General features: G+C 50.2%; 1 protein-coding gene across 1 annotated transcript in view; it reads right to left on the reverse strand.

Annotated features, from left to right (window-relative positions):
• Positions 1-23,145, reverse strand: part of LOC141999698 (uncharacterized) — a 76,771-nt gene that overhangs the window by 39,493 nt on the left and 14,133 nt on the right. Inside the window, exons 4-6 of the mRNA XM_074973373.1 lie at positions 7,625-7,734; positions 6,827-6,953; positions 4,736-4,882 (exon numbers count right to left, since the gene is read on the reverse strand). Coding sequence (XP_074829474.1) covers positions 4,736-4,882; positions 6,827-6,953; positions 7,625-7,734 — 384 coding nt within the window. The remainder of the gene's footprint in view (positions 1-4,735; positions 4,883-6,826; positions 6,954-7,624; positions 7,735-23,145) is intronic.

Consider the following 23,145-nt stretch of genomic DNA (forward strand, 5'->3'; position numbering starts at 1 on the left):
TGCAACAAGAGACTAATCACGTGCTGATGGACCAGGCTGCTCAAGACGGGCTATGTTGCGGGAACTGGTAAACCAGGTAAAGGCCCTTAGAGAACTGAACTGCGGCCATGATGGGATGCAGATCATGCGGGCCAGCAATTGGCTGCAGAAAATGACGCGGGAGGATGATGTAGAGGCATACCTCCTGGCCTTTGAGAGGACAGCCCTGCGGGAGGCTTGGCCCCGAGAACAGTGGTCTGGCATCCTCGCTCCATTCCTGTGTGGGGAGGCCCAGAAGGCCTACTATGATTTGCCTGAAGAGGCTGCGGCAGACTACCGCCAGCTGAAAGCAGAGATCCTGGCCAGATCTGGGGTAACGACCGCAGTGCGGGCCCAGCGACATCATGAGTGGAGGTACCAGGAAAACAAAACCCCAATTATATGACCTCGTCCATCTCGCACGAAAGCAGTTACGAACTGAGTCCCGGAGTCCGGAGGAGATACTAGAGGTTCTGGTCATCGACCGGTATATGAGAGGACTACCGCCAGACCTTCGCGCCTGGGTAAGCCAGAACGAACCCTCCACCTACAACGAGGTTGTCGCGCTGGTAGAAAGGCGAAGGACGGCGAGGGAGCTGACCCGACCAGTTAAGGAAGAAGCACTCCGGGTTACACTAGCAGCACCAAGCCCTAGAGCTCGGGTGACTGGGCCACCAGGAGAACCCAAGTGGAAAAAGAAAGGGGCTGAAGGCCCATCAGTAGCCACAAAGAGTTGGAGCACTGAGGGGGAAGAGGATCGTGATGTTAGACTACCCGAACCAAGAGACCGGGGAATGCTTAGGGCTCCATACAGACGTTACGCCTGCAAGGAATGGGGACACATAGCTGCACAGTGTCCCAATGCCGAGGAGCCTATGCAGTGTAACCTGGGGGACTGGGCAGACCCATGCTCCCTAATCCGCCTTGTGGGGGTCTCACTAACCCCACATATGTACACTAGACCAGTGAAGCTAAATGGGGTAGAGACCACAGCACTGATTGATTCGGGGAGTGCTATCACGCTTGTCTCGGGGAAGCTCGTGAAGCATAGTCAGCTGCTGTGGACTAAGCGTATGGGGATAACATGCATCCATGGGACAATTGGTTATTACCCCACCATCCCAGTAAAAAATCGAGATTCAGGGGAACACTACTGAGGTAGCAGCAGGTGTAGTCCCTAAACTCCGATACCCAGTGCTCATAGGGAGGGACTTCCCAGGGTTTGGAGACTTACTCCCGGTAGAGGAAGTGGAGAAAGGGGGAAGCCCTGAAAGTAGTGAGGCATCCACAGTAGACTGTCAGCCCCCAACCTTCTCTGAAATATCCCCAGATTTGTTCTCCACTCCCAGACAGCGTAAAAAGACGAAAAGGGAAAGAAGGGCAGCTAAGGCCTTGGGAACCCGAATACTGGCCCAAAGCCAGAGGGTCGCTCTCATAGGTAGGCGGACCCAAACAGCTGAAAAGGAGGCCACCCTGGAGGGAGAAGCACCCGAGTCTGACCCACACCCTAAAGCCTCTGAACCAGTAGAGGCAAGAGAGACTGGCCCCCTAGATCTCGGGCAGATTAGCCCCGGGAGAGGAAATTTTAGACGGGACCAGGCTGATGACCCAAGGTACGACAACATTAGGAAGGAAGTGACCGAAATAGATGGGGTCCCCGTGGAAGGGAAAACCCAGGGACCGGGACCCTACTTCATAATGAAGAAGAATCTCTTATACCGGGTTGCACCAGTACAGGGCAGAAGGTATAGCAGATCCTAGTACCTCAGAAACACCAGAATGCTGTATTAAGTCTGGCGCATAGTCATCTTTTTGGGGGGCATTTGGGGGTAGAAAAGACCCTGGCACGGGTCCTGCGACGATTCTTCTGGCCCGGAGTACATGAAGAAGTGCGGAGGTACTGTGCGTCCTGCCCGGAGTGTCAGCTGCACAGTCCCCGTCCCCACTTGAGGACACCGTTAGTACCCCTTCCCATCATAGAGATCCCCTTCGAGCGAATAGCCATGGATCTAGTGGGACCCCTGGAGAAGACAGCCCGGGGCCACCAATATATACTTGTCATTCTGGATTATGCTACTCGCTACCCAGAAGCCGTTACCCTGCGGAACATGGCCTCTAAAACGATAGATAAAGAGTTGGTGGGGATCTTTGCCTGAGTGGGGCTACCAAAGGAGATATTAACAGACCAAGATACCCCATTTATGTTGAAGCTAATGAAGGACCTCTGTACGCTGCTCCATATACATACCCTGAGAACTTCAGTCTATCATCCGTAGACTGATGGGCTGGTAGAAAGGTTTAACCAAACCCTCAAGGCAATGATAAGGAAAGTGGTAAGTAGAGACGGGAAGGATTGGGACACCCTACTACCCTACCTTGTGTTTGCAATCCAGGAGGTACCTCAGGCCTCAACTGGGTTTCCCCTCTTTGAATTATTATACGGACGCCACCCCTGTGGCATACTAGATATTGCAAAAGAAATCTGGGAAGAGAAACCCAATGAGGGGAGAAATATAATTGACCATGTGTTGCAGATGCGAGAACTGATAGCCCGGGTCACCCCTATTGTACGGGAACATTTGGAAAAGGCGCAGGAGGCCCAGCGAACCCATTTCAATTGCCAGGCAAAAGTCCAACAGTTCCAACCAGGGGATTGGATGATGGTGTTGGTACCCACGGCAGAAAGCAAGCTTTTGGCCCAATGGCAGGGGCCCTATGAGGTGGTTGAACCTGTGGGGGAAGTAACCTACAAGGTGCGGCAGCCAGGACGCCAGAAACAAGAACAAATTTATCACATTAACCTCTTAAAGCCTTGGCACCAACGAGAGGCGTGTGTAGTGGCCCAAGAGACCCCGATCCAGGGAAATAATATGCAGGAGCAGATCAGGATATCCACTGATCTGACACCAAACCAGAAGACGGAGGTAACTGAGATGATCAACCGATACCAGGACGTGTTTTCAACCAAACCAGGCTGGACCACCGAAGCATATCACCACATTATCACAGACCCCGGGGCAAAGGTAACTTTAAGGCCCTATCAGGTCCCAGCAGCAAAACGGGAGGAGATCAAGGCAGAGGTAAAAAGGATGTTGGAGCTGGGAGTCATCAAAGAGTCCCACAGACAGTGGTCAAGCCCAATTGTGTTGGTGCCCAAACCCAATGGCACCACTAGGTTTTGTAATGACTGTCGCCGGCTGAATGAGATATCCAAATTCGATGCATACACCATACCCCGTATCGATGAGTTACTTGACCGCCTGGTCAAAGCCTGATTTTTGACCACCCCTGATTTAACAAAGGGATACTGGCAGATTCCCCTTGCCAAAGGTGCGAAAGAAAAGACGGCATTCTCTACACCAGAGGGTCTGTTTCAATATACTGTTCTTCCTTTTGGACTGCATGGGGCACCTGCCACCTTCCAGCATCTTATGGACAAGCTCTTACGGCCCCATACCAGTTATGTAGTGGCATACCTGGATGATGTGATTATTCACACCCCCGACTCGGAAACCCACTTAGGAACGGTGGAAGCGGTTCTGGACATGCTAAGACAAGCTGGCCTCACAGCCAACCCAGCCAAGTGTGCTATAGAGCTAGCCAAGGCTAAATACCTTGGCTACATTGTAGGAAGGGGCATGGTCAAGCCCCAACTAAACAAACTAGAGACTATCCAAAATTGGCCCCGCCTGAATCAGAAAAAGCAAGTCCGGGCATTCCTGGGTGTGGTGGGGTACTATCGATGATTTATTCCCCATTTTGCTACCAGAGCGAGTCCCCTGACAGACCTGATAAAAGCCCGGGGTCCAGACATGGTGAAGTGGACAGATGCCGCAGAGAAAGCATTCATGGATCTACGGACAGCCCTCTGCAGTAACCCTGTGCTTATAGCCCCAGACTTCAACAAAGAATTCATTTTACAAACAGATGCGTCTGAAGTAGGATTGGGAACTGTCCTATCGCAGATGGTCGGAGATGAAGAACACCCAGTCCTCTACCTCAGCAGGAAACTCCTCCCGAGAGAGCAGAAGTATGCTGTGGTTGAAAGAGAGCGCGTAGCTGTGAAATGGGCCATAGAAACCCTACGTTATTACCTTCTGGGACAACAGTTTACCCTTGTGACTGACCATGTACCCCTCCAGTGGATGCAGCGAAATAAAGAGAAGAACGCAAGGGTGACCAGATGTTTCCTGTTCCTACAACCTTTCCAATTCACCATACCACACTGGGCTGGAAGCCACCATGGCAATGCAGATGGCTTGTCACGAGTACACTGCCTGACGTCCCAAGTTGCCCAACCCCATAGTGTTGAGCAGAGGGGGGGATATGTGACAGGGTCGGGCCAGATGGCTATAGGAGAATAATAGAAGGTAGATATATTAGCCCCAGGCTAAGTAGGTCCCTTTTCCCTGGGTAAGGTAACAGGGAAGGTTCCAGAACAATCAGGAACCTTCTCGAGACAATTAAGACAGGCTGATTAGAACACCTGCAGCCAATCAAGAAGCTGCTAGAATCAATTAAGGCAGGCTAATCAGAGCACCTGGGTTTTAAAAAGGAGCTCACTGAGAGTGAGAACGTGGACACAGGAGGAGTCGACCTGGACTGTGGGTTCAGAAAAACGGCCAAGCTGAGGGCTGCCGTGAAGCTCCAAGGCGAGCAAATCCGCCAATAAGCTCAAGACCAAGGTAGAGCAGGAACTTCGTCACAGTATATATACCTTTAGTCCTGTTTCTCCAAACCCCTGCGGTGGAGTCGAGCTGCTTTGGAATAATGAGTGTTGTACGATGATTATAGCAGAGCACCAGCTCTTCCACAATTATGGTGAGCCCTACTTTCTGTTTAAAAGTTGACTCTTCGAACCACTCTGAAATGCAAAAGCGCTCTTATATTATCATGACATTTGCTACTCTTTGTCGGCATGCAGGGTGTGGTTCGTAGTTTAAATTTGGTGTTATTTCAGCAAGGAGTTCCTGAGATTCCCCTGACTCCCTCCAAAAAAGAACCATTTTAGAAAATTCCCACCCTCTCATAACATTTTGCACACACCTAGGATGAACATGAGATTCTAATTGTCCCCGAAGGATCTCAGTCACTTATCAGCTAGTACAGGGCACCCAATGCCTCTCTGAGGAAGCAGTATTGAAAAAGTGAAGTGTAAAATCGGGAATTTCAGATCAGCAGGAGTCAAACTGATAAATCAAAGAGACTGAAATGCACATGTGTAAGAAGACTAAGGCTCTGTTAACAGCAGAGGGTTTCCTGCAAACAGCTGTCACAGCATTTTCTTGTCTCTAGCGGACATGCTGGGGCCATTGCTGAACCTGAGCTACATTTGAATTTGAGCCCTACCATTGACAGCTTTCAGACAATCTGTGTTGAGTTTTATTCTTGCATTTTATAGGGGTCCTCTTTGGAAGATTTGCCCTGATGCCAAAATTTCTGGGGGGAAAAATATTTTAAAATACTCAAATCCAAATGCAGATTTTCATTTTAGTTTTGCCAGCATAGCTGTGTCAGTTAGCTACGTGACAAATCTGTATGTGAAGAGATTTATAAATCTGGGACTTTTCAGCTTGGAAAAGAGATGGCTAAGGTGAGATATAATTAAGGTCTATAAAATCATGACTGGTGTAGAGAAAGTAGATCAGGAAGTGTTGTTTACTACTTCGCATAAAACAAGAACTAGAGGTCACCAAATGAAATTAATAGGCAGCAGGTTAAAAACAAATAAAAGGAAGCATTTCTTCTTACAACACACAGTTAACCTGTGGAACTCCTTCCCACAGGATGTTGTGAAGGCCAAGACCATAACAGGTTCAAAAAAGAACTAGATAAATTAATGGGGGATAGGTCCATCAATGGATATTAGACAGGATGGGCAGGAATGGTGTCCCTGGCCTCTGTTTGCCAGAAGCTGGGAATGAGCGACGGGATGGATCACATGATGATTACCTGTTCTGTTCAGTCCGTCTGGGGAACTTGTCACTTGTCACTGTCAGAAGACAGGATACTGGGCTAGATGGACCCTTGGTCTGACCCAGTAAGGGCATTCTGATGTTCTTAGGTAAACTGAGAATGTATAGAAAGGACACCAGAACATATTTTTCTGAGAGAATATTCTTGGCAACGAGGTTTCCTTTGTCCAAAACTCTATATAGTGATACTGATATGGGAATTTAGCTGGGGGAATGAAAACTGTGCATCCCTTCCAGATGAAGGAGAGACACAGGTCCAGCTCTTAGTCTCACAACAAAGGGTGGTAATGTATCTATTAGGGCTCGTTATTGAGCAGAACCCTTCATCAGCTTGGAAGCATGTCCTCTGCAATGGTGCCAAAGCATGAAGGGGCATACCAATGTTTAGCATATCTGGCACACAAATACCTTGCAACGCCAGCTACAAAAGTGCCACGTGAACACCTGTTCGCACTTTCAGGTGACACTGTAAGTAAGAAGCAGGCAGCATTATCTTCTGTAAAGGGGTGGCAACATTTTGCAAGTCTGAGCTGGTTTGTGTGAGGTAGGCTCAGTGTTTGAATGGCCAGGCGTAGGCAACTTCTGTTCTTTATGCTAGACCTAAACCCAAGTTTTGCCTTAGCAAAGAGAAGACCTTAGACTTTATGTTATACTGCTCCTGTGCTCTGTTCCCAAAGCGTTCTCTAGCAGGGGAGGGGGGAGTGCTAGTATGTGTGTCACTGGCATGTTGGGATGTTGCTGAAACAGGGAAGAGTTGAAGTTCCACTGCAGAGTGATGTGAACCTCAACTCTTCATTTCCCCTTCTAATAACGGAGGGAATAGAAATCCTTACCCAGCAAAGTCACATTCTCACAGTTCTCCTGCATGACATCCCAGTATAGGTCTCTCTGAGCGGGGTCCAGCCGAGCCCACTCTTCCCTGGTGAAATACACAGCCACCTCCTCAAAGGTCACTGGCTCCTGTAAGAGCAAGAGTCCAACACTCAGTACCTGCTGCCCCACTGACAACCCCGCGATTCACAGGGGCGCAGGGTCCATCAGATGGAAGCTCTGGGATGCACACAGTCAGCAGAGTCCAATCCTCCCCCTGCTCAGAGCAGCCAGTATGCATCAGGGTAAAGGGAGAAAGAGAGCCCTTGTCCCTCCCCTCTCTCTGCTGCGGGAGGATATTGTCTTTCCTCATAGGCTGATATAGGACACGGAGCCCCCAGCAGTGTCCAGGGACAGCTCCTTGTGGGGAATCCAAAGTAACCCTCCTCATTGCCATCAGCTGAAGTGAGAGGATGGGGCATCTCCCCTAAGCCCCTTCATACCTCTCTGCAGCCTCTGGTCAGTAGGTTCAGGCTGCAGCACTGGCAGGCTGGTAATTTCTCCAGCCCTGTCTGAGGGGGTGTTTCCTGTCCCAGAAATTGGGCAGTTTCCTCTCCCAACCCCCATGGGTCTGTTCCTAGAACCTAAGCCCCAATTTAAACAAATTCCAGCAGGTTTGTCACACCCTGTCCCCATGCTTTTCTCCTGCCTGTGGATTTCATGCCCCCTCCCACCTCCAGACTAAACTTCCCAGAAGCTATGGGTTTACTGCCCCTGTCAGTGCAGAGGGAACCCATCAGCAACTCCCTGATAATCCCTACCTGAGCCAGCTCCACGGCAACCATTTTCCTTCCCCGTCCCCTAGGAGGCTGGGCCCATCCGGAGTGAAATGTGGATGTTGTTCTGCAGCCCATCAGGGTGAGAAGGGGGACTGAAGAGATTTCATAACCAGCTTTAGTGAATTTCACAGCACATTCCCCCAGGCTCTTTCCCTGCAGAGAAATGTTCTCGGCTCTCCTATGGCAAAACACTCAGTCACTTTATTGCAGTGCAGACCCAACCCTTCCCACCAGGGCTAAACCCACTGAGATCCTTTAGCACCCTATCTGCTGCTTATTAATTTCATCGGGTGACTCCTGGTTCTTGTGTTATGTGAAGGGGTTAATAACACTTCCTTATCCACTTTCTTCACACCATTCATGACTTTATAGTCCTGATAGGGGGGCTTTTCCATACCCCTAATCATTTTTGTTGTCCTTCTCTGCACCTTTTCCAATTCTAATATATCTTTTTTGACATGGGCTGACCAGAACAGCATACAGTATTTAAGGTGTGGCATACCATGTATTTATATAGTGGCATTATGATATTTTCTGGCTTATTACTTATCACTTCCTGAACAGTTCCTAATGTTCTGTTATGTATTTTGACTGCCACTGCACACTGAGTGGATGTTTTCAGAGAACTATCCACAATGAATCCAAGATTTCTTTCTTGAGTGGTAATAGCTAATTTAGACACCATACTTTTGTATCTATAGTTGGGATTATGTTTTTCAACGTGCATTACTTTGCATTTATCAATATTAAATTTCCTCTGGTACTTTGCTGCCCAGTCACCCAATTTTGTAGTGCCCTTTGTAACTCTTCAGTTTGCTTTAGACTTAACTATCTGGAGTAATTTTGCATCACCTGCAAATTTTGCCACCTCATTTCCCCATGTTTCTACTTCATTTATGAATACATTGAACAACAATGGCCCTAGTATAGATTCCTGGGGGACCCCACGATTTACCTCTCTCCACTGTGAAAACAGACCACTTATTCCTACCCTGTGTTTCCTGTCTTTTAATCAGTTACTGATCCATGAGAGGACCTTCTTTCCTATCCCATGACTGCTTACTTTTCTCAAGAGCCTTTGGTGAAGGACCTTGTCAAAGGATGTCTGAAATTCCAAGTATACTATAGCCACTGGATCACCCTTGTCCACATGTCTGTTGACCCCCTCAGGGAATGCTAATAGATTGGTGAGGTATGATTTCCCTTTCCAAAAGACATGTTGAGTCCTCCCCAACAAATCATGCTCACCTTTGTGTCTGATAATTCTATTATTTACTATAGTTTCAAAAATGTGCCTGGTATTAAAGTTAGGCTTACTGGTCACTAATTGCCAGGATTGCCTCTGCAGATTTTTAAAAAAAATAATTTTCATTAACTGCCCCTAGTTATCTGGTACAGAGGCTGAGCACATATCACAGTCAGTAGTTCTGAACTTTTCACATCCGAGCCCCTTCAGTATTATTAGGTCAATACCATCTAGTCCTGGTGACTTATTAATATTTAAATTACCAATTTGTTCCAAAACCTCCTCTATCAGCACTTCAATCTGGGACTTTTTCTCAGATTTGCCAGTTAAAAAGAATGGCTCAGGTGTAGGAAAGTCCCTCACATCCTCTGCAGTGAAGACTGATGCAAATGATTCATTCAGCTATGCTGCAATAGCCTTGGCTTCCTTGTGTGCTTGTTTAGCACCTCAATCATCCAGCAGGCCCACTGATTGTCTGGCAGGCTTCCTACTTCTGCTGTGCTTCAAAAAATTGGTGTTCGTTTCAATGACTTTTGCTAGTTGCTCTAATTCTTTTTTTGGCCTGCCCAATTATACTTTTACACTTGATTTGCCAAGTTTATGCTCTTTTCTATTTTCCTCAGTAGGGTTTGACTTCCAATTTTTCAAGGATGCCCTTTTTGCTTTTAACTGCCTTAGCCATAGTGGTATTTTTTTATCTTCCTACTGTTTTTTCCCCCTTTGGGATACCCATTTATTCTGAGCCTCTATTATGGAGTTTTTTTAAAAGTTTCCATGCAGCTTGCAGGTATTTCACTTTTGTGAGTGTTCCTTTTAATTTCTATGTAACCAGCTCTCTCAATTTGGTATAGTTCCCCTTTCTGAAGTTAAATGCTACTGTAGTGGGCTTCTTTGGTATCTGCCCCCTCACAAGGACGTTACATTTAATTACATTATGGTCTCAATTACCAAGTGGTTCAGCTGTATTCACCTCTTGGACCAGATCCTGTGTGCCATTTAGGACTAAATCAAGACTTGCCTCTCCCCTTGTGGGTTTCAGGACTAGCTGATCCAGCCATTAATGGTTTCTAAAAACTTTATATCTGCATCCCGTCCTGAGGGGACGTTTACCTAGTAAATATGGAGATAGTTGAATTCCCCAATTATGGAGTTCTCTATTTTTATAGCCTCTCTAATCTCCCTGAGCGTTTCATAATCACCATCACCAGCCTGGTTAGATGGTCAATGGCATATTCCTACTGCTATATTCAAATTATTCAAGTGTGGAATAATCAGTAGAGATTCTACGGCACAGTTTGATTCATTCAATTTTATTTTATTTTTTTACTATATTTGACTCTACGCTTTCTTTCACATATAGTGCCAACTACCCATTGTTGACCTGAGACCTGATAACCCCCTCGCCCCCGTATTAAACCAGCCTTGGGTGAAATTCAGGGAGTTTACCACTAAAATTGAAAAAAAGAATGTCCTGCTGCTAAAGCACCCCCACCTCAGGAATGTCCCTAACGAGAGTTATAACCACCAGGTTGTAAAGTAGAGATGCCCAGGTGCTGTGAAATTAGGGAGGATACAGAAAGAGGCTCAACAAAAGATAAGCTCTCACCATCGTTTTTATGCTATCTGCACAAATAGAGAAGGTCACAACTAAGTTACAATTGGGGCGTGAAAGATACAATGTAAAAAAACGTGGTCAGGAATGAGGACAGTGTGTAATTGGTTAAAATCTCTCTTATTCAGGGGTGTAGGATAATGTGATGTGTTTAGTACATTTGAAGGCGGTAGCTAGTTTTACTCATGTAATGTAAATGAAAAATGTTCCTTAGGAATCAACCTCAGACTGCAGTACAACAAGCTGCAAAACATCGTACCCACTACACGACCGTGCCGCGTATGGGGCGCTGGGAATCCCCAGATGAGTGGATCCTGACTGGCCATTGGCTGAAATTTGTCTGTATACTGGGAGTGGTGAGCATTAGAGATTTTCTTGGTATTTGTGTTGTGTGTGTGTTTGTAATAAATAGATGTTTAGAGCTCAGGCTTTGTAAGGCACTTTCACTGGGAAAAGGTTCTGTAGACCTGTAGAGCCCTGAGGGAAAGGGCAGGCACTTCAATTGACCAGGTTTCTTCCTGAGCCCCGTGGGTAAGGATAGGTGTCTTACACCCTGAGCCCTCAGTAGGGTAGAGGCTGGGTGCCCTAGATTGTGCAGGTAAAACCACAAGCACAACCTATTCTGTCATTCCTATATATTTTGTATTGTGCTATTACCATGTCCCATTGATTATCATCATCCCAAGTTCAGTAATGCCTATTATATCAATATCCTCATTTAAAACCAGGCATTTAAGTATACTCATTTGAGAATTTAGCCTTTCTGCATCTGTATACAAGAACTTATAAATATTGTCAATATTTAGTTGTCTGCCTTCATCTGATATAATTAAATAGGACTCTTTCATTTGACAGTTTCTCTTCAGCTACTACCTGTACTTTATGAACTTCTATCCTCTCCTCTTTACTAGGAAACAGAGAATCCCCGTTAAGAGACCCTCCCCTAAAGGATGGCTCTGTCCAAACCATTTGTTTCTTCTCACCTATTGCCATTCCCCCAGCCCTTAGTTTAATATCCCCTTTATGAACTTTTTAATTTTACATCCCAGAAGTCTGGTTCCATTTTCATTCAGGTGGAGCCCATCCTTCCTGTACAGGCTCCTCCTTTCCCAAGAGGTTCCCCAGTTCCTAATAAACCTCAAACCCTCCTCCCTACACCATCATCAAATGAGGAGTCAAAGAGACTGAAATTCACATGTGCAGCAAGATGAAGGTCTTTTAAAGCTAGAGGGCTTCCAGCCATCTGCTGTCACAGTAATTGGTTGGCTCAAGAGAACATGCTATGGCCATTAAACCTGAGCTATATCATGCATTTGAGTCTGAGCCCTATCACTGACAACTTTCTGACAATGTGTGTTGTGGATTTTTCTTACATTCTGCTGGAGTTTCTCTTCAAAGTCTTGCCTTGATACCAACATTTGTCATAGGCCTGGTCTACAGGACGCAGTTATTTCGGAATTAGCCGAGTTACCTAGAAATAAAACTGGTTCCGTCCACACGACCAAATCAGTTTTTTCGATTTAAAGGGCTCTTTACTCCGATTTCTGTACTCCACTTCAGCAAGTGGAGTAGCACTAAAATCGAGATCGCAGTTCCAGGTTACAGGTACTGTGGACGCAATTCGACGATATTGGCCTCTGGGAGCTACCCCAGAATGCTCCCTTGTGACCGCTCTGGACAACACACTCAACTCCAATGCACTAGCCAGGTAGGCAGTAAAAGCCCCGGGAACTTTGGATTTCCTGTTTGGTCACCATCAACACAGGTGACCATCAGCACAGTTCACCATCACAAGCGACCATGTAGAGCCCACCATCTCAAGAGACCATGCAGTCCTGGATTCGTAGACGAGCTCCAGCATGGTCTGAACGGGAGGTATTGGATCTCGTTGCATGTTGGGGAGATGAATCTGTTATGGCAGAACTACGTTCCAAAAAAAGAAACGCACATACATATGGTAAAGTCTCCAGGGCCATGACGGAAAGAGGCTACTCCAGGGACACAGAGCAGTGTCGTACAAAAATCAAAGTGCTCAGGCAAGCGTACCAAAAAGCCAGGAAGGCGAACAGGTGCTCTGGGTCATTGCCCTATACATGCCATTATGGGGGGTGACGACACCACTACCCTACCACTGTCTGTGGACATGTGCAAGGGGGGAGTAGCACGGAGCGAGGAGGATGAGTTTTTGGAGGACGAAGAGGAGGAGGAGGAGGAGGAAGAGGACAGTGCACAGGCGGCAAGTGGGGAATCCGTTTTCCCCCCTAGCCAGGAACTATTCTTAACGCTGGAGCCAAAAGCCTCCCCCTACTCCCAAAGCATGCTCCCGGACCATGACCCTGGAGAAGGCACTTCTGGTGAGTGAGAGCCTGATCGGAGCCATGGGGTGGGGGAAATCCAGCCGCGCTGGGCTGTTCGCGTTTAAAGGGCTCATCCCTGATCAGAGCCTCATCGGAGCCATGCTGGGCTGTTCGTGTTTAGTTTAAAGGGCTCATCCCTGATCAGACCCTCATCGGAGCCCCGCGGTGTGTGTGTGTTTGTGTGTGGTGGGGAGGGTGTTGTGTGAAGCGATCATCCCAGAGAGCCCGCAGGCTGCCTGCAAGCTGAATTCTGTTGCCTGGCCGCACGTGATGGTTTACTCACACCAAAGTGGCAGGCACTTCAGTATAAGAGGCAAAATGCAACCTTGTACGGAAAGAACATGTGCTGCGTACTATGAATTGGCTGTTTCACTGAGAAACAGTGTCCCCTTTGTTCTCTAAAATGTATCTTTTAAAATACTACCCTCCCTTTTTCTCCTCCCACAGCAGGTGCAAATGTTTCAATGCGGCCCCTATCTACTCCATCCCAGAGGCTGATCCAGATCAGAAGGCAGAAAAAACGAACTTGGGACGACATGTTTGCCGAGCTCATGCAGACCTCCCGCACTGATAGGGCCCAGTTGAATGCGTGGAGGCAAACAATTGCGGAGTCGCGTAAAGCGTTACATGAATACGAAGAGAGGAGGGACATGCGCGATGAGAGCAGGCAGGATGCTATGGTCAAGCTCATGGAGAAGCAAACTGACATGCTCTGCTGTATGGTGGATCTAATGCGGGAAAGGCAGCAAGACCACAGACTGCTGCTGCAGCCCCTGAATAACCACCCTCCCTCCTCCCCAAGTTCCATAGCCTCCTCACCCAGACGCCCAAGAACATGGGGCGGAGGCTACGGGGACCCACGCAGTCAACCCCACAGGACTGCACAAACAGCAGAAAGCTGGCGTATCCTAAAATTTTGATTTGGTTTCTGGACTTGTCCTCCCCCCCCCCGCAACCTAATACCCCCCTCCCCCATCTAGCTTCTGATTTCTCTCAATGTTTTGTGCAACAAATAATAAAGAACGATTTGTAAACAATTGACACTTTATTTCCTTTCATATATACATATATATATATATATAGGGGGCAGGTAACGTTAAGAGAAACAAACACAGCTCTCACACTGTACCCTGGCCAGTCATGAAACTGGCTTTCAAAGCTTCTCTGATGTGCAGCGTGCCCTGCTGCACTCTAATCACCCTGTTGTCTGGCTGTGCGAAACTGTCTGCCAGGCGAGTTGCCTCAACCTCCCAACCCTGCCATAAACGTCTCCCCCTTACTCTCACAGATATTGTGGAGCACACAACAAGCAGCAGTTACAACTGGAATATTGGTTGTGCTGAGATCTAACCAAGTCAGCCAACTGCGCCAGCATGCTTTCAAACATTCAAACGCACATTCTACCACCATTCTGCACTTGCTCAGCCTATAGTTGAACTGCTCCTTACTACTGTCCAGGTACCTGTGTACGGCTTCATGAGCCTTGGCATTAAGGGGTAGGCTGGGTCCCTGAGGATAACTATAGACATTTCAACATCCCCAACAGTAATTTTCTGGTCTTGGAAGTGAGTTTCTTCCTGCAGCTGTTCAAACAGACCAGAGTTTCTGAAGATACGAGCGTCATGCACCTTTCCCGGCCATCCCACGCTGATGTTGGTGAAATGTCCCTTGTGATCCACCAGTGCTTGCAGCACCATGGAAAAGTACCCCTTGCGGTTTATGTACTGGCTGCCAAGGTGGTCCAGTCCCAAAATAGGGATATGCGTTCTGTCTATTGCCCCACCACAGTTAGGGAACCCCAGCGGATTAAAGCCATCCACAGCGGTCTGCACATTTCCCAAAGTCACTACCCTTGATAGCAGCTGGTCAATGATTGCGTTGGTTACTTGCAGCACAGTAGATTTCCCCACTCCAAACTGATTCCCGACTGACCGGTAGCTGTCGAGCGTTGCAAGCTTCCACAGGGCTATTGCCACTTGCTTCTCAACTGTGAGGGCTGATCTCATTTTGGTGTCTTTGCACTTCAGGGCAGGGGACAGCAAGTCACAAAGTTCCATGAAAGTGGCCCTACGCATATAAAAGTTTCTCAGCCACTGGAAATCATCCCATACCTGCAACACTATGCAGTCCCACCAGTCTGTGCTTGTTTCCCGGGCCCTGAATAGGCGTTCCACGGCATGAACCTGGCCCATGATCTCCCAGTCGCCACATGCCGTGCCGTCTGTGTCCATGTCCTCATCACTATAGTAATCGCTGTCATCGCTTCCTCGCCCGGTTTTGCAGGTACTGCACATATTGCTGGATAACGCGCGAGGTATTTACAATGGTCAAAACTACAGTGGAGATCTGATCGGGCTCCATGGCTATGGCACCTGCACGGGTAATCCTGGAAAAAGGGCATGAAACGTAGGAGAGCAGAGTGGCAGCGGAAGCTGTGCTGTTCAGTTCACAGTAGCTGAACAAAGGCTGAAAATGGTTGTCTTCTGTGGCTTTCACGGAGGTGGGAGCCCAGGACAGACTACATGGAGAAGCTCGGAAGGGTGGCAATAGCCGGACAGCAGAGTTGGCGGCGGAAGCTGTGCTGCTCGGTTCATGATGGCCGAGCAGAGTTGGCAGCGGAAGCGTTCGATGAGGAAGAGAAAGAGTAGATACTAGAGATTACATAGGAAGATGAGAGGAAATGAGAGGTGGATTCATAGTAGCAGGAGAGCAGCGGTGCACCATATGCTGAAAGGAGTATGGCGTCTGCACGCCAAAAAGGCACGAAACAATTGTCTGCCGCAGCTTTCTGATGACACACACCCAGAAACACCCGCGAGAATGTTTTTGGCCCATCATGCCCTGGGAGCTTAACCCAGAATTCCAGTGGGCGGCGGGGACTGCGGGATAGCTACCCACAGTGCACCGCTCCGACATTCAATGCTAGCCTTTGTACTGTGGACGCAATCCGCCGAATTCACATGCTTCAGTGGGGACACAGAAGACCGAATGTATAAAATAGCTTCCGAAAATTCAAATAGAATAATTTCGAAATAATTTCGTACTGTAGACGTACCCTTAGGAACACTATTTTCAAGAAGAAAAGGAGTACTTGTGGCACCTTAGAGACTAACCAATTTATTTGAGCATAAGCTTTCGTGAGCTACAGCTCACTTCAAAGTGAGCTGTAGCTCACGAAAGCTTATGCTCAAATAAATTGGTTAGTCTCTAAGGTGCCACAAGTACTCCTTTTCTTTTTGCGAATACAGACTAACATGGCTGTTACTCTGAAACTATTTTCAAGTGCTCTCAAATTTACATATAGATATTGGACTGGTAGCTAATTCAGAGTTTTGAGAGCATTGCTCTGTCAGCTATTGGTGTGGAAAAAAAAACAACACAACCCTATCTGACATAGTTTGCTGGCAAAAGGTCTAATGTAGACACAGTTACAGTGGCAAAAAACAGGTTTCAGAGTAGCAGCCGTGTTAGTCTGTATCCGCAAAAAGAAAAGGAGTACTTGTGGCACCTTAGAGACTAACAAATTTATTTGTGCATAAGCTTTCGTGAGCTACAGCATCCGATGAAGTGAGCTGTAGCTCACGAAAGCTTATGCTCAAATAAATTTGTTAGTCTCCAGTGGCAAAAAAGTCTATTAAAGAGAAATCAAGAAAAAGAAATGCCCATAACTACATTAAAGCAGAGTTAAGGTTGCCCTGTGCTGCCTCATGCCCTTCCAGCACGTGTATAGTGGTGAAAGTAAAAACAAGGAAATGAAATAAGGGTGGCAATGGGGCACTAAGTGTACTGTGAAAAGTGATATGGACAAAGTTTCTTCTCCCCTCTTCACCCCATTATTAAACAGTAACTATTTAAAAAAATACCTTTTGAACTTACCACAGTATTTCTATATAAATGTGTTTTAGTCTTCATTTATAAACAATGAGAACACATCTCGAAGAACAACAGTTACGAGAAAGTAAGTAACAGTTTTTTCTTTTTCAAGTGCTTGTTCAGGTCCATTCCACATTAGGTGAATCACAAGCTTATCTCTGGGGAGGAGGATAGGAGTCACGGAAAATGCTCGGAGGACTGCTCTGCCAACCGCTGTGTCCTCTCTGGCCTGCTGGTTAACGCGTAGTGGGTTGTGAAGGTGTGCACCGAGGACCAGCTGGCTGCTCTGCAGATCTCCTGGATCGGGACCTGTGCCAGGAAGGCCGTGGAAGTCGCTTGCGCCCTGGTCGAGTGGGCCGTGACCGCCGGGGCTGGAACACCTGCGAGCTCATAGCACATCTGGATGCAGCTTGTAATCCAAGACGAAATCTGCTGCGCCAACACTGGGAGGATTTTCATCCTCTCAGCTACAGCCACAAACAGCTGCGCGGATTTGCGAAAGGGCTTGGTGCGCTCCAAATAGAACGCCAGTGCTCAAGGGACATCCAGGGTGTGCAAGCTGCAGTGACTCGGGTCCATATGGGGTTTTGGAAAGAACACCAGCAGACAAATGTCCTGGCCCAGACGGAATTGGGACACCACCTTAGGGAGGAACTTGGGGTGCGGCCGGAGCTACACCTTGTCCTTGTGAAATACTGCACATGGTGGCTCACAGGTGAGGGCCCTCAGTTCGGACACCCTTCTGGCCGAGGTAATGGCAACCAGAAATGCCACCTTCCAGGAAAGGTGGAGGAGGGAACAGGAAGCAACGGGCTCAAAAGGGGGTCCCATGAGTTTAGAGAGGACCAGGTTAAGGTTCCATGGAGGGACTGCTGGGCGGGAGTACGGGAACACCCTCTCCAACCCTTTCAGGAACAGTCCCACCATTGGGTGGGAAAACACCGAGCCCACCGAGAACCCCGGATGGAAGGCGGAGATGGCCACCAGGTGCACTCTGAGTGAGGACGGGGCTAGCCCTTGCTGCTTGAGGTGCAGGAGATACTCCAGGATGGCCTGCACCGGGGCCTGGCACGACCGCACCTGTCGGGGTTCACAGCAACACGAGAACCTTTTCCACTTGGCCATATAGGCCGCCCTGGTAAAGGGTTTCCTACTGCCAAGCAGAATCTGCTGCACTGGAAGGGAGCACTGGCTCTCCAGGGCGTTTAGCCACAGAGCCTCCATGCCGTCAGGTGCAGTGACTGTAGGTCGGGATGGAGAAGGCCCCCCCTGTCCTGTGTAATGAGGTCCCAGTGTAAGGGCAGGACTACCGGGGCCGCCATTGACAGCTCTAGGAGTGATGTGTACCAGTGCTGGCGGGCCCAGGCTGGGACGATGAGGATCACCGCCGCCCTGTCCCTGCGCATCTTGAGTAGGACCTTGTGCACCAAGGGGAGCGGGGGGAAAGGCATATATCTAGCTCCCCCTCCACAGGATTGCAAACGCGTCCGCGAGCGAGCCCAGGCTGCGGCCCTGGAACAAGCAGAAATGCGGGCACTGGGCATTGGCCCTGGTGGCAAACAGGTCTACCCGGGGAAACCCCCACCTGCGGAAGAGCGAAAGCACGACGTCCACTCGTCCTGAGCGTCCACTCGTGCATGCGGTACCACCTGCTGAGGGATTCCACCAGCTCGTTTTGTACCCCCCGGGAGATAGGACACCTCAAGCTGAATTGCATGGGCTATGCAAAGGTCCCAGAGGAGGAGAGCCTCGAGACAGAGTGGCGAGGAATGAGCCCCGCCCTGTTTGTTTATATAGAACATGGCAGTAGTGCTGTCTGTCAGAACTGTCACGCTGTGACCACTCAGAGTGGCGTGAAAGGTCTGGCAGGTGAGACGAACCGCCCTGAGCTGCTTCACATTGATATGGAGCGACCGCTTTGCTCCGGACCACAACCCCTGAGTCATGAGGTCCCCCAGGTGAGCCCCCCCCGCATCCGTGGCCTGATGTCACCAGCATCAGGTCCGGTTGTGGGGCGGCAAAGGGGATGCCTTTGGAAACCACAGGCTCGGACTGCCACCACAGCAGGGAGTCCAGCACATCCCTGGGGGCTGTCGCTACCAAGTCCAGGGGGTCCCTGCCTGGGCGGTACACCTGAGCGAGCCATGCCTGCAGAGTCCTGAACCTCAGTCTGGCATGCCTGACCAGGTGCGTGCATGCTGCCATGTGGCCCAGCAGCCGCAAGCAGCACCTGGCCGTTGTCGTTGGAAACTGGCGCAGGGAGGCCACCACTTGCTGGATAGCTCGGAATCAGGATACCGGAAGGCTTGCCCTGGCCTGCACTGCGTCCAGGACCACCCCTATGAATTCCACTCTCCACGTGGGTACAAGCGTGGACTTGGGGATGTTGACCAGGAGTGCCAGCTCACGGAACAATCTCAGGGCCACCTCCACATGGCCACGCACTTCCACCTTGGATCGGCCCGCCAGGAGCCAGTCGTCGAGGTACAGGTACACCCGGATTCTCTGCCTCTGTAAGAAGGCCGCCACCACCACCATGCACTTCGTGAACACCCTCGGGGCTGCGGTTAGACCAAACAGCAGAACTGCAAACTGGTAATGTTCTCGGCCCACGGTGAAGCATAGGACCCGCAGATGTGCTGGGTGGTGGCAATATGAAAGTACGTGTCCTTCATGTCGAGGGCGGCGTACCAGTCCCCCGGATCCAGGGAAGGGATGATGGTGCCCAGAGAGACCATGCGGAACAGGGCCTTGACCAGGAATTTGTTGAGCCCGCGCAGGTCTAGGATGGGGCGAAGGCCCCCTTTGGCCTTGGGGATGAGGAAGTACCGGGAGTAGAACCCCTTCCCCCTTAGGCTGTGCGGCACCGCCTCTACCACCCCCACCTCTAGCAACGAGCGGACTTCCTTCTCTAGGAGATGTTCATGAGAGGGGTCCCTGAAGAGGGATGGGGAAGGGGGCTGGGGGGAGGGAGGTGAACTGCAGTGAGTACCCATTCCGCACCGTGTGTAAGACCCAACAGTCTGACGTAATGGGAGAAACGGGAGAAACGGGACAGGCGGTTTGGGAAACAAAGGGACGGATCCGGCGACTGGTCTGGTACGCTGTCCTCGAGTGCACCTTCAAAAGCCTGGCTTAGTGCCCGGCTGGGGTTTGTGCTGGTCTTGGTTCTGGCCTGGCACATTATTGTTATTCTTGTTGTTGCGCTGTCGCCTGATATCCCTGCCTCACCTACGGTAAGGCTTATGCCTATGGCGAGGCTGGTACTGGCGTTGATGGGGAGGCTGCGGCTTAAAGGGCTTCCTCTGGGTAGCCAGGGTGTGCATACCCAGCGACTTGAGCGTAGCTCGTGAGTCCTTGAGGTTATGCAGCCTCATGTCTGTTGGGTCCGAGAAGAGACCAGACCCTTTCAAGGGGAGGTCCTGGAGTATATTCTGGACCTTGGGTGGCAGGCCTGACTCCTGGAGCCACACCGAGCGCCTCATGACCACCCCGACGCAATTGTTCTAGCCGCTGCGTCTGCCGAATCCAGGGAGGCCTGAAGAGAGGTCTCCCAGTCTTAATGGGGTCCTCCTGCTCAAACACCGCCTTGGCCTGCAACCCCAAGTTTTGGGCGACCCTGTGCAGCAATTCCCGATGGGCTCTATGGTCTATCGGCGGAGGGCCGGACACCTCTGTACCCGCCACCGCCTCATCAGGGGAAGACGAAGAGGTTAGTTGCTGCTTGACCCCCTCTGGTCGGTCTTCCTGCTCCCCATCTCCCGTGGGAGGGGCCTCCGGCTCAGGCCGGGGCAGGAGTCCATGGGACGGCACCGGGCTCGGTGCCTGTCTCTCCAATCTATGCTGGGGGGATGCTGGAGGCCTGGATGCTGTTGCCTCCGGCACCATCTGGCATCGGTGCGGGGACCGGGACCGCTGCACCAAGTAACTTGCTCTGGACGGGGCCCCTTGGCACTCCTGATAGGCCCAGGGGGTCCAAAAGGGCCAATGGCCTGGCGGCCCCCACTGGAGTTGCCAGCTCCCTGCTGTCCGGGGCCTGGTGCCGGTAGCTATAGTGGCCGGAGTCAGCGCCAGACTGCAGCGATGCTGATTGCAAAGACCATGGCGGTGTCAACGATCTGCGCCGGGGGGAGAACGAGCGGCTCCTGGATAAGCGGAAGCAGTACTGGTATCCCCAGGGCCAGGGCCGGGACTGGGATCTGGACCAGTGCCGGCGTTCCCTGGACCAGGACCGTCTGCGGGAGTCCTCTGGCGAGGGCCATCTCAACTCCTCCCGTTGCTGGTCTCTGGGTGGTGCCGGAGAGTGGTGTGCCCTTTCTGGGTGCTTCTTCGCGTCGACCCGGTGCCACAACCTCCTTCTGGGCCGCTGGCAAGTGTGAGTCCGCAGAGTCGGAGCTCAACCGGGACCAACTCTAGGAGCAGTGCCGGGAGGGTGTCCTTGAGCGGCACACCATTGCCGTCGTACCCCTCGACAGCACCCGAGGAATGGGTGCTGCAGGGTTCTCCCCATACGGGAGGGGGCTCGCCGCCGACAGCTCGATGAGGTCCTTTGCAGCCTCAAAGGTGCCAGGCGTAGAGGGCTGATCCATTATGCCCTCAAGCCCATCGTCTGCACTGAGCTCACTTAGGTCTGGGCTCAGTGGGGCTTGTGCTGCCGGGACCGCCAGCATCAGCGCCGGTACCGCGGCCTTCCCGCTCTTATCGGCGCTCGGGGCCTTGGGAGGCACCGGCCTCCTGTGCGGGGAACGACCGCGCCTTCCTTTAGGCTGCGCTGGGGGCCGCATGGGGGAGGACGAGCGGTGCCAGGGCCTAGCCTGGCACTCCGGGGCCGACAGTTTACGGTGCTTAGCCGGTGCCGGGTCTCTCTACGGCTCCAGGGCACTAAGCACTGAGGAAGCCTGGGCCGGCGTCTGGTGCTCTGGGCCCGGTGGCTGCAATGCGGCACATCAACAGGCAAAAGTCTCTTTCTTGTCCTTGGCTTAAACGCCTTGCAAATCCTACACCGTTCAGTTTCATGTCCATCCCCCAGGCAACGTAGACACAAGTTGTGGGGGTCACTAACTGGCATAGGTTTGCAGCACGTGGCACAAGCCTTGAAGTCGTGGGCCTGCGGCATGCCCCGCAACCTGGGGCAGGTGCTGGAGGCCTCCAAGCACCAAATGACTTAAGTGTCCACAATCTGTATGTAAACGAACTAATAACAGCTACTCTAAAGGCTAAGGGACTGCTCTTCTACGAGAGAGAGAGAGAAGGAACTGGAGGGGATCGGGCTGGCGGGGGTATATATGCATGGCGCAGTGGCACCACTCGGGGGCCCCGCCGGCCTGACGGGAGCTGCTAAGGGAAAAAGTTTCCGATGCTCGTGCACGCAGCGTGCGCACACCTAATATGGAATGGACGTGAACAAGCACTCGAAGAAGAATGGCAGAAATCCACTCCAGGAGACAGAAAGGCATGAGGCTGACACCTTGCAGGGGAAGGGGAAAGAGATGTAACTAGCCCTTTCACTCACCAGGACACCCAGCCCCCTTCCTCCCACTGCTCTCAGCCCTTCCTCCTTTATGATAGTGCAGGGTCACCAGATCCCCATCATCTCATCCACTCCACTGCTCCCTGCTCTCCCTTCTCCCAAGGACTCCTGATAGGAATCTCACCCTGTCTTGTATCAGTGGATGGGCCCAGCTGACTGTCACACCCTCCATGGATGTGGGAAGTGACTACAGCAGAGTGCCAGCTCTGACACAGTTACAGTTCAGCACTACCTTCTGTTTATAAATTGACAAATCTAACTGCTCTGAATCCACGTGTGCTCAGATTATTTTGGCATTTGCTACTCTCCTTGGCAGCGGTTCTGAAACTGGAGGTGAAAACCCCTCAAGGGGTCATGAGGTTATTTTTTGGGGCCACGAGCACATGCATGAAACAGAGAGCAACTACTATAAAATATATAATTTAAATCTTGGGTTTTAGAAAATTACACACACCTTTCCATTGCAATGTGTATTTACTTCCAAAAGAATTGTAAGTATGTAATACAGAGTTATTGTTCTGAAACAAAATATGTTTGTATTATCACCACTTTAAGGAAATTGGACTCTGCGGATCATAGTATCGTGTGCAGGTTTGTTGTCTTGAGACTGAAAAGGTGGGTCTGAGACAACATTAGAGGGATTGAGCATTCAGCAGCTGAAGACCTGCATTAAACCGCAGACCAATCAGAACACAGAGATGGTCAAAAAAAAAAAAAAAGGAAATAATAATTTAACACTCAGACATACAGACAAGGGTGGTGCTGAGGGGGGCTAGCGGGGCTATAGCCACCCCAAGATTTGCCTGAACTCCCCGCTCCCCCGCTCGTAGCCACCCCTTCCAGCACAAAGGTCAAATGTTACTCAGAAATAAGGATGCCTCGTAT

Source organism: Natator depressus, chromosome 16 (assembly GCF_965152275.1).
Source record: "Natator depressus isolate rNatDep1 chromosome 16, rNatDep2.hap1, whole genome shotgun sequence".
Classification (NCBI taxonomy): domain Eukaryota; kingdom Metazoa; phylum Chordata; order Testudines; family Cheloniidae; genus Natator; species Natator depressus.